A 12491-nucleotide genomic window follows, 5' to 3' on the forward strand; every position below is an offset into this window, starting at 1 on the left:
GTATTTCTGGCAGAGTACCAAAAACTGACACATTTTTTTTGTAATTGTTCACCTGTATAAGTTGCACAGTATTTTTGTTGAAGTAACCCCCACCCCCAAAAGTTTAAATTTTCATCAACTTCAGTTAGTATTTATTTTATATCTTATGGCTGAAACAAAATAGTAATAAAAATAGACAGGGTTTGTACAGCCTTGAAAGTCCCAGAATTCAGAGGGATGCCTTGAAAAGTGATTGAATTTCAATAAAATTATATTTTTGAAAATTGCTAGAATTTGTGAACAATTTCTTGAATTTCTTCAAAACCTCGTTTAATTTTATCTGTACTGTAAAAACCATATTGCTATAATGAATTTTAAAGGAAATAAAGTAGCAGAATTTAAAAAAAAAGTGTAATATGATAAAATTTAATTCTAAAATTAGTTAATGACACTGGTATTTGAACAAGATGTGTCCCTTTGCATTTGTGACACTGTTACCAGACCAGTGGTGCAGATGGCTGATCTAACTTACACTTGACCTGCCAAGAACTATGTATACAGTTGCAAACAGGAACTTGAATCTGCTTTGCAGTGGTTAGGTGAAAGTGACGAGACAGAAAGGCTCATCACAAGATATTTTATTTTTTAGATGGGAGATGTGTTCTCAAGTCTCGTATTAAAAGTGAGAAACACAATTGGATTGCACATTTGTCTGCTGTCACAATGCATTCATTTTATGGGGTTAGGATGAAAAGTGAAACTTTGGGAGCTTTACCCATTGTCTCAAGTGAAAGGTTAACAGTGCCTCCACCACTGTTGTCATCAGTTTCAGGTGTTCATTGTGCAGCAAATGATAATGTTTTTAAAGCAGAAATAGGCAACTGCAGTTTGAAAAATAGTTAATTTCTACATTTCTCTTTTGAATATATTCCCTGGTCACTTTAACATTAGGAAGATAACTCTGGTACTTCCTGAATCCAGCTCTTCTAAAAGATGACAATTTGTCCTGTCTTTCTGTATCAAAGATATACCTTTTAGACAAGTTGATTTGAATAGACCAAAATCCCTCACTGGTTCCAGAATGGGAATCTGTCCTAGGCACTAATGTGACTCAAATCCAATGAGTTGGAACCATTTGCCTGGACCTTGCTGAAGCTGTGATCATAACAGCTTGTTTCCTGATAGCTGTGATCATACCAACTTGTTTCCGGATAGCTGTGATCATACCAACTTGTTTCCTGATAGCTTTTAGCTTCAGTTTGCAGGGTGAATGAGCTACTTGTCCTTTCAGTTGATCCGAACTATCTCCAGTTTAGATCGGATGGATCGGTAGCCTCATGACACAACTGGGCCAGCAACTGGTTATTGTCGGTGGCAGTCAGAGGGTTGTCAGAATTTTGCTCTGACCTATAGAAAGTTGAGAGCAGTGGCCACAAGATCCTGTCTGAACCCTCAGGCATTACTTGAAGTACACAGAGGCCAATCGTTGCAACTGCAAACAATTCTTTGTCCTTTTTAAGGTGTGAAAGCAGGATATCACCTCACAAGGTGTCTTTGTGGTTTAAGTGGTTTACATGCCGGTATACTTTGATGTTTCAAAAGATCAGTCACCTCATGAGGATTTCAGTTTATGAAATCAGAGCAGTCTCTGCAACCCTTGTGTTCAAATGCAATGTTGCAATCAGAGATATCAGAGAAGCTGTTGGCTGGCATGCAGTCAACTTTTCAAGTTTTTTTTCACAGGAATTTAACTTCCCAGAGACAAAATCCAGTCCGATGGGTCTTGTGACTGACCAAAATGATCACCAAACCTAATTTAACCAGCACATCCTCTTAGCTTTGCTGGATTCACCAGTGAATTTTGATGGTAAGAAGATTTCAGTAAAATCATCGTCTTAAGCTTACAGAGCAGTTATGGATCATGTGACCATAGACTGTGTTGCTTTAAGCAGGAGAACCAGTTATCCTTCACATAGGAAATCCAGTCTTTCCTCCTTAGAAGGATACTTGAGGTATAAGGATCATGCTCAGTATTGCCTCCACCGATTACCTATTCTTATAATGTTAATGTGATCGGAAAATGCATTCAAAGGAGAAAGCAAATTTTAAAGTAAATTACGTTTCTTTTAGAAAACATACCTGTCACATTAGTTCCAACCAAAGATCCTTCCAACCGCCCTGCACTGTGAGCATCCTTGTTGGTAGTTTGCTGCACTTAACAACTGGCAACACAGTGGTGGCAAAGGAAGTTAATGGGCATGTTCTTTGCCTATATATGATAACAGACAGAAAAGATCAATTTGCATCTTTTGGTAGAGCTGGATTTGGGAGGTAGCAGGCTTATGTTCCAAATATTAATGATTGGGTAGGTATTCTCATAGAAACATATTTTATTATACAATTTGCTATTTTCTTGGAAATAAAGTGTGCATGATTGATGAAAATGTGCACTCAATCTTTATCTTTTGTGTGATTATACCCACAAAAAATCAAACATTTTGAGCAAAATTTTCAATAGTGGTGGGAATTTCACATTCATATATTCTATATGCAACACTAAGATACAGTGATCCAGTTATTGATCGTTTACTCCTTCACAGCAATACAGCACGAGAAATGTGAGTTTGATGATGGATTTTCTGAGGTGGAAGATTTTAGAACCTGTTAAATTTAATTGGCAAATTTAGGCAGGACTCCCCAGACAGTTATTTCAACCGCCCACAGAGGCAATTTTATATCATAAACACCAGAGACAAAAGTTATTTTGACCCCAACACTACCATAGCATATAATCTTCTGTCCCATTATCCCATCTAAGTTATCGTGGAACAGCCATTATGTGAAATGGTGAAGAAGACAGGCAAAATTTAATTGGTTACACAGGCTGATTCTTTAAGAACAAGCAGGTGAACTAACATAACTGAATTCCAAAAGTTGATCCTGTATACAAATACTAAGCATAAAGATATGCTATCTGTTCTGAGGTCTGATAGCAGTAAAATTCAGATGGGACATGTAATAAAAGCCAGATGTTTTAATGATTGTTGTAATTCTTAGACACTAACCCAGTAGCTGATGGTTTGATTATCACAGTGACGATTTGTAAATAAAATTTATTGTAAAAAATAATAGATTTCTTTGTCAAAAATAATTTTTGAAAAGCTTAAAAATATTCAAGAAACATCAAAGAATTTTGTTTTGTAAAGTCTGTATGAACCTTGAGTGGATTCAGCCTTTGCGTTATTTTATGTAGCAATATGAAATTGAGAAGAAGATGTTAAACGCTGTAAGATGCCAAAACAATGTTTGAAATAATAGGAAAAAATAGACTGCACAGCTTCTTAAGTAAAGTAGATGGTAATTTTGCTTGCAGCTGAATCAGGAGGCTTGGATTAATATTCTAATATTTTTGTAATTATTGGTTTGTAGGAGATTTCAATCACTCCATGTCTAATCACTTAGTATTCATTTTTCTTTTAGCAAATATAGTTTGTATTACAGATAATAGTAAAAAATATACTAACATTCATTAGCAAAATATAGATCTAATGGACTCTTAGTGTCAAATTTATATGTAAGGGAAGTAACTTTAGATTTAGGAAACAAATTGTCCTTTTAGTTATCTCACTTGGATTTTGCTGTACTAATGGTAATCGAAAATGCTTTTATTAGGAAATTATAGTGATTTTGCAGAAAATGTTTTTAAAATGTTAATATAAATTCTCAAGTGACATATAAAGGAAAGACAGTTTAGAATTATTTCGATCAGTGTTTTTATGATAGTAAAATAGCCACAGAAGCATTATTTCTGGAGTTAATTAATTTTATCTGCTATAGCTTTTGATCACTTCAACCTGTTAGTCCATCAGTATTTTCAAAACTTTCATTAGTAATATATTTTTTTGTGTGCTACATTTAACTGCGTAGTATGGGCCAATTATGATATCAGAATCTCAGAAGATGATGTCTTAGATTTCGAAATAATTATAGAAACAAGCAGATAATGCATAAGAAGTCTAACTGGATCTCTTACTTTGTCATTCTCAGGAAAAAGAATCTCCAGACGGTAACAACATTGCCTGCATTTTGATACTTCCACCATTCCAGAGGAAAGGCTATGGAAAGTTCCTCATCGCATTCAGTAAGAAGTTGCTGATTAAACCCTGCCTTGTTAAAACTTATTGTAAAATAACCACTTACATGCCTCATCAAGTTCAATGAAGTACTGTAACATATAGATTTACAGTTTTCATGTTTATCAGATAAAACCTGTCTTAAAAGTCACTGTAACCTATATTCATCCTTGATTGATTCTGGTTAAATTTTGTTTTATGTTTATTTCTCAAACTTTGTTTGTGCTAGAATCCTCAAGCTAGATGATTTTATGCATTACTATTTAAATGGTTTTTGTGCTTACATCATGGCCAGATAGATTTTTTTACATCCATTATATATAGTATTGTACCTTGTGTCATCATAATTGCTTGTAAAAAAATTCTTTTTTTGGTGCAGTTTCTTGTCAAAAGGTTTTGGTAACCACATTACTTAGTTTGATCAGCTTTGTCAGCATAAGCAAAGGATTAGTGCATGTCCATTCAGATCAGGTAGTTTTCTCAGTTGAATTTCAGAATTAGAGATTAAGTAATTTTTTGGATAAAGTATGATCGGGCACCTACACATAGAATTGCTATTGTTTGTTTTACAGGCTATGAGCTGTCAAAGCTAGAAAGCACAGTTGGTTCACCAGAGAAACCTCTCTCTGACCTTGGCAAGTTGAGTTACCGCAGCTACTGGTCTTGGGTGTTGTTGGAAATCCTCAGGGACTTTAGAGGAACACTGTCAATTAAAGATTTGAGGTAGCTACTGTAATGATTCTGATAGTGTTTTTGTCTGAACAAGATATATGGTGGTCCCCATCTTATAAGGGCATCTCTTCTGCAATGAAATGTCAGTATGAGACATGGCCTCTTTTGAGTATGGGACAAAATACCTTAAAAGTAGACTTTTGGTACAGGATGGGGTTGCTTCTTAACAGAGCACCTTTCAGGAAAAATACTTTTTAACAGAGGGCCTCTCACAAAGGGTTGCTTCTTGATATATGGTCTCTCAGGAGGGGATACTGTAGAGGAGGACTACTGTACATGAAGTTTTAAAATGAATGAGGCATTACATTTCATGATTTTACCAATATATTTTTATCAATGTAATCTACCTCTGACAGAAATAATGTATTTTCTGCTTGTCTTGTACTGGTGTAGAATGATGTCATATACCACTGTTTGTCTTGTACTGGTGTAGAATGATGTCATATACCACTGTTTGTCTTGTACTGATGTACAATGATGTCATATACCACTGTTTGTCTTGTACTGATGTACAATGATGTCATATACCACTGTTTGTCTTGTACTGGTGTGCAGTGATGTTATATACCACTGTTTGTCTTGTACTAGTGTACAGTGATGTCATATACCACTGTTTGTCTTGTACTGGTGTACAATGATGTCATATACCACTGTTAAGCCCATTTTTAAATGTAAGATTGCTGTCTTCTTAGCTCACCAAGTAAGTTTATGGTATAGTTCAGTGTTTTTCATCTGTCATCCATCATGTGTCCATCAATAATTGCTATTTGAAATTTCTAATAAATCACTGGACCAGTTTTAACTAAGTTTGGCAGAGAGCATCCTGGTGTGAGGAATCTGATGATGATTGGCCTTCCGATGTGGTCATCGTACTTTTAAATAACTTCTTCTCCAAAACCACTGAATTGAATTTGATAAATTTGACAGAAATCATCTTGGCATTAAGACATTACAGATATATACAAATAATTCTAATCAGTGTGGCAATTGCTACTAAGCATTACCAAAAATAGATAAGCTTATCTATCGAACTTCATGTACTACTATGTTCAACTTCTTAAAAACTGCTAGACCATTTTCAACCAAAGCATTGCACAGAACTTAATGACATAAAGATCTTTTAAGTGTATACAAATGTTGCAGATTTGCTGTCAAATATTGTTACTGTTAACAAAAATAGGAAAACTTTAAATGACTTCTACAAAACCACTGAATAGAATTTGACCAAATCTGACAACATCCTTTCATGCAGTCCTTTAAAGCTGATACAAATGATGCCGATCTGCCATATATTTTGCCACCATTTTTAAAAGTAGTAAAACCTTTAAATGATTTCATCTCAAAGACTTGTGAACAGACTATTGTCCTGGCATAGAGTATCCTGATGTAGAGTGTCCGATGCTGATCCATCTGTAGGTCATCATTACTAAAAAGAGTCAAATATTTTAAACAGTTCTTCAAAAAACTACTTCACAGAATTTGACCAAATTTTGCTATTCGGCATGATGGTGCCCATGAAATACAAGAGGACGAAAAAGCTTGTAAACATCAGCTTGCTGCTTCATCATACACAGCTCAGCCTGAACTTATGACATATATAAATACCAGAGAGAACCTTGATGTAATTTGATCAAAATTTGGTTTATTAAATTTCTTTTAGAAATGAACTTTCCTCTTTCAGTTACTAGTGTTGCTGGCAATTTATTTCGCACACTTTTTACAGATAGTAAAATCGTAAAGAATTACTAGCCTGCTGGAACAAAAACAGTTCAGTAAGAAAATCACACAGAATTGAGATCATCAATGAAAGTTGGTTCATTGGAATCAATAATGACTGAAAGAAAAAAAAAAAACAAGGTGTGGAAAAGGCTTCTATTAACAGCCTGTGTCTGAGTGTGTTGCACTCTTGCACCTTCTGAATGGGCACCCGAATGGAACATGGTGCCCGTCTAGAAGGTTAAGTGTGCAACACATGCATCTTTGACATTAAATAATTGTGGAGGGCACTGTCCTACTTTACTGATGGTTGTATATGTTTTAAATAGTTACATATGTATTAAAATTTTTTAAAAAATCAGTATTTGTTCCAGAAAATCAGTATTTTTGTCACAAGCAGTCAGTATTTTTGTACTCGGAGGTTGGCAGCTATGCTGAATGGATTATCATATTAACATGGGGGTTTTCACTAAAAGATTTCTTTAGATGTCAGGCTGGTCCTAAATAAAAATGGTTCTGATGTGATATCCAAAATTGCTGCCATGGCAGCCATCTTAAAAATCTTACCACAGCTCTACTTGAACAAAGTCATTGATGTGGAATTTTCACCAAAAGACTTATTAAGATATCCAATTGATTTTAAATGAAAATGGTGCCAATCTGATGTCCAATATGATCTCCACATCAGCCATTTTAAAAATCTTGTTATTGCTACTCCTCTCAGAATGGAAAGTCATATCTTGAAAATATTGTTATCTCATCCCCAATGGATGACTATATCAAGTTGGGGTTCTCACCAATAGAGTTCTTATGATAACTAAATGGTCCTAAATGAAATGGGGCCAGTTGCACATCCAATAAAGTTGCCATGATGACTGTCTTAAAATTCTTGTTGTCACTGCTCCCCTGATTGGCTAACCATTATGAAATGGGGTTTTCACCAAAAGACTTTAATGAAGTCTACCTTGTCCTAAATTAAAATGGTGTCGTGCTAACATCCAGTATGTGTACTGTGGCAGCTAATTTGAAATCTTGTTATCACTGAGGAATAGTATAGGTGATTTCAACACCTGACAGTTAAAAAGTAGAAATGGTTTTAGTTTGAAATCCTGGAAGTTCTTTTTGCCCAGTAGAGTGTCCTCACCTTCACGTGACTCTTGTTTCTTGGTTACTTCAGAGCTGATAGAGGTAGGGGATTGAATGTTTGTAGCCATGTACATCTCAGCAAGATGGTATGCCCTATTCTGCAGTCATTGTCATACAATGAGACCAGGATCTATGAGGAAATGGGGACCCAGGGTAGCTGAGTTGTCTAAGGTTACCTTTCCAGATCACTGATGTCTCACCTCTGCCCACATGGGTTCGCGTCTTGGGGACTTTAACCACATGGGTATGTGAGCATGCTTGCCAGTAGCTTCACTTGGGTCGGTGGATATTCTTCCACCTAACGTACTGGCCACCACGTATAGCCTGGGAAATATGAATTTGCTTGTTTGATACTTGCAAGATATCATGCGATGAAAATTCTGGTTTGGGAGAGATTGTCTGTCAAATTAATTTTTGACAAGGTGATTGTGTGAAGGTATCAATTATTCTTAATTATTCCAGTTCAAATGTTTACAGCAGATCTAAGGGAAAGAATTTGAACTCTGAAGCTATACCTTTGTAATAAAAAATTTCTTTTGTGTTCTGACAAACATATACACATTACAGATCCTATATAATCCTTGTAATTTCAGTGAAATGACAAGCATCACACAGAGTGACATAATTAGCACCCTGCAATCTTTGAACATGGTGAAGTACTGGAAAGGTCAGCATGTGATTTGTGTCACACCAAAGCTTGTGGAAGAACACCTGAAGAGCGCACAGTACAAGAGACCCATACTTACTGTGGATCCCTCATGTTTGAGATGGGAGCCACCTGTTAAAGTACCCAAAGTCTCAAAGAAATGATAGTGATTTTTTATACTGACTGCTACCTGTGAATATTAGGGATCAAGACAAGATAGGACAATGTGTATGTAATGTGACAATTAAAAATGAATGTTCTGGATCCAGACAAGAAACGACATATTTGTGATGTGACTGTTTCATATGAATCTTAGTGTTTCAGTCAAGAAATGACAGTATATTTTTTTATGTGACTGTTTCATATTAATGTTAGGGATCTGTCAAGAAATGACACTATATTCGTGATGTGACTGTAATGTATGAATGTTAGGGATCGAGTCAAGAAATAGCTGTATTTTTGTTTTGTTGCAGTTTCATTTGAATGATAGAGATGGAATTAAGAAATGGTGGTGTTTGTATTAACATAACTGTTATAGCTGAATGTTATATCTGTTTAAAAAATAAGAGGGAGGGCAGTATTGGACTGGTCAGAATAAAACGTTGTGTTGAGCTGTTTGTGTGAAAGGGCAATAACTACAAACATCATGGCATTCAGATGTTTGTTACCTTCCTTGAAAATAATAGAATACAGTACAGTAATCTTTACTTTTATTTGTTATATTTTACTGTAACTGCCGAAACAAGCCTGTAAGAGGTTTTCATCCAACTACAGGTATGCCATTTGTATTTACACGTCTTATCTTTCTTGCTTACCAGCCCAAGTGATTCATATGTCTATATTATCTTTCAGCTGCTAATAAGCTGATAAAAGTTATGTATTTGATTTGGTATGCATTAATTTCAAAGAAAGTTTTTGGTTAATATTCATTTTGTACAAATAAATCCTATCCTTCATGGAAAAAGAATTCTCACCTTCTGATTCAATGATTATAGAAGGAGGAATTTGATTGATCCAAACAGAAATTCAGGTGGTAAAATTTAAACCAGGTTAAAGTACACCACTCCCTCGATAACACACGCCCTGATAACTTGATAACCTGCTTAAAATGTGAGATCAGTCGTAGATCATTTTTTTCTTTTAGAAAGTACCAAACAATTGATCCCTATTTGTTGAAAATGAAGAAAATCACAATAAAAATTGGTAACTGAAACCTTGATATATTGCTCGTACTATTGTTGAAAATGGTTGATATGACCTGGAAATATGAGTCAACGTTGTGAAATTATCAACTTTTAAGGCAAAGTCATGTATTTTGTTAAATTTCTTTCCAAACAACATTCTTGGTACAGCTAAATTACAGTATGAAACGAGCGATCAGTCATTGAAAATGTCTCTAACTCCTACTTGAGGCATCAGTTTTACAAATAAATAATACCAAATAAATTAGTTTTTTACTCAGTTGAAATTCAAGTATTAGTTTTATCTTTTAGTTCAGTTTAAGTGTAATGATTGTAATAATAATGTGCACAGTTGTATTCAAACATGAAATAAGCCAATCTACCGTAACGGCTGTGTCCGCAAGCGTTTCTGTGAGGATCTAATTAAGTGCCAACCTTGTTTTGATACCTGATTGAGCAAATATTTGTTGTATTGTTGCAATGAATTAAAAGCTGACCTTCTTGTGCTACCACATTAATTGCATTTTTTATATCAAATATAGTGGGTGGATTACATGAAAAGTTAAAATTCATGCAAGTCCAACCTGCATAAGAGCTAGCATGCCCCATTAGTGAATGTCAGGTCAACTCATTTAAAGTGATCATTTGAATGCATAAGTATTTTGTGTATTGTTGCAATGAATTAAAAGCTGACCTCCTTGTGTTACCACATTAATTGCTTCTTTTGTATCAAATAAAGTGGGCAGAATACATGAAAAGTTAAAATTTATGCAAATCCAACCTGCGTAAGAGCTAGCATGCCCTGTTAGTGAGTGTCAGGTCAACTCATTTCAAGTGATCAATCGAACACTTATAACTCTTTTGTGAATGCAATATAATTAAACTACATTAAATTAGCATACTGATTCACAAACGTGATCAAATATGTAAAGACAACCAAGTGAAATTAATAATTGATGAAATGAAATTTTGGTTCACATATATGTTCTATTAATGCAAAGCTAGATTCAGAGATTGTAGTTATCTTGTAATTCCTAATTAAATTGGCACTCTGAGATTTCCTCACGGTTGAGAAGTTATGCTATTAATTGTAATGAAATCAATATTTTGCTCATTTGACAATAAAAAAAGTTTCGATGTTGAAGGCTGTTTCATGAACTAAATGTTCCATTTTTAAAAAAATAAAAGGAATCTTGTTTGATTTTGAATCAGTAAATAGTCTGGTTCCCTGATTATTATGATTTTTGTGTTGCATTCTGCAATAGTAGAGAGCAAAGCAAGGAACATATGGGGTAGGGAACCAGACTACTTAACATCAACATAAAACAGTGTTTTTGTGTACACGTGCAGGATTGTTGAAACCAGTTGGAATAACATTAGCAATCTCTCAGCGGTTGGGCATCTTGAAAATAAATGTAATTTTTTGTTTTAACATAAAAATGAATAACTTTTAACGATAAAGCGCTTTATTGACCATTATTCCCGACATGATTTTAAAACGAGTATTCTTCTGTTAAACAGACCATTTTGCCTCCTCCCCCCCCCGCATCAGTTTTCTGGAATACATGATGGCATCATTTCATGTTGTTATGGCGGTCCCTGAATAACTCGTGCCCTCACTTATCGTGTAATCTATGTTTTTGGACCCCATTGTGCACGAGTTATCGAGGGAGAGGTGTACTTCTATTTGCCATTGTTACTAAAGTAAATAAGCATGGCTTTTGTTTTTGTTTTGTTTTGTAGGTTTAACGCCATTTTTCAGCACTCGATAGGCTATGCATGGCGGCCAGTATTAATGGTGGAGGAAGAACCCGGAAAATCCCCGGAAAGAACCACCGACCCTCGAGAAGCTACTGGCAAGCTTTCTCACATACCCACATTAGCCGAATCTGAGACTCGAACATATGCAGACAGAGGTGATTTGGTAGTGATCCGTAACGGAGAGCACTTTAGACCACTCAGCCACTCGGGGCCCCAGCATGACTTTTAGTGAATCCACACTTACTGACCTGTAAAATATCTGTCTTGAAACACTTGTTTTGCAGGAGAGTTAAGAATCTGGGTCACTTGTCAGTCCAGATTTGACTTGGCTCAGTATTCTTGAAAGGTTTTGAGCAAGAAACTTGTGTTCAAGCTCAGAGCCTGAAATGTTGTGATGATTTTAGTGTAATTTTGTCATTTAAGATTCTAGTAGAGCATAGTTAAGAAAATTCAGCAAGTTTTCTGATTGTAACTTTATTCTCATCAAAGTTATAGACAATCAGAATTACAGGTAAGCCACCAATTTTCCAGCAATAGATGGTTTAGCACCTCTTTTAATCCGGACAAAATTACGAGAGGGGAATTGAAATTCCCGACACAGCCAAATTAGTTTACTGTGCACACACTAACTTTGATTGTTTACACTGCTGTTTTTGGTGGTGATACTTGTATTTTGTGCGATTCTTAGCTTATTTTACTTACATTTTGCCCTAGCTATGGCTTCTAAGAAAGGTGCAAGTGTCAGTGGCAGTGTCAAGCATAAACACCAGTCAATATCGATACAAGATAAAGTAGAATTGTTGAAAAAACTGGACCGTGGTGTTTCTGTGCGAAAGCTGTGTGACACATGGTATTGGTTCATCAACTGTTTACGATATAAAGAAGCAGAAGGACAAAATATTGAAATTCTATTCAGACAGTGATTCCAAGAAGTGAATGAACTATGAAAGATGGTAAGAGTACTGAGCATGACCGAGTGATGATGGAATGGTTTTGACGACGTCGAAGTGATTGAGTGGACTTGTAGGGCAGGATGGTAATAGACCAGGCTCAGTGGTTTCATAAAGAACTTAGAGTAGACCATGAGTTTGACTATAGTGGAGGATGACTTCAAAGGTTCAAGAAGCATCATAGAATTTCCATGCATAAAGTGTTTTGAGAAAAGCTTATAGTTTATGATCACCTCAGTCCTAAGCA

General features: G+C 35.4%; 1 protein-coding gene across 1 annotated transcript in view; it reads left to right on the forward strand.

The window, feature by feature from the left end:
* The window catches only part of LOC149803816 (histone acetyltransferase KAT8-like), a 39115-nt gene extending 28876 nt beyond the window's left edge, over positions 1 to 10239 (forward strand). The window contains exons 8-10 of the mRNA XM_089953628.1: positions 4027 to 4120; positions 4685 to 4835; positions 8300 to 10239. Coding sequence (XP_089809754.1) covers positions 4027 to 4120; positions 4685 to 4835; positions 8300 to 8516 — 462 coding nt within the window. The 3' untranslated portion in view covers positions 8517 to 10239. The remainder of the gene's footprint in view (positions 1 to 4026; positions 4121 to 4684; positions 4836 to 8299) is intronic.
* The last annotated feature ends 2252 nt before the right edge of the window (positions 10240 to 12491 follow it).

This window comes from Sinohyriopsis cumingii, chromosome 3, assembly GCF_028554795.1.
Source record: "Sinohyriopsis cumingii isolate HCF-2022 chromosome 3, ASM2855479v2, whole genome shotgun sequence".
NCBI classification, from domain to species: domain Eukaryota; kingdom Metazoa; phylum Mollusca; class Bivalvia; order Unionida; family Unionidae; genus Sinohyriopsis; species Sinohyriopsis cumingii.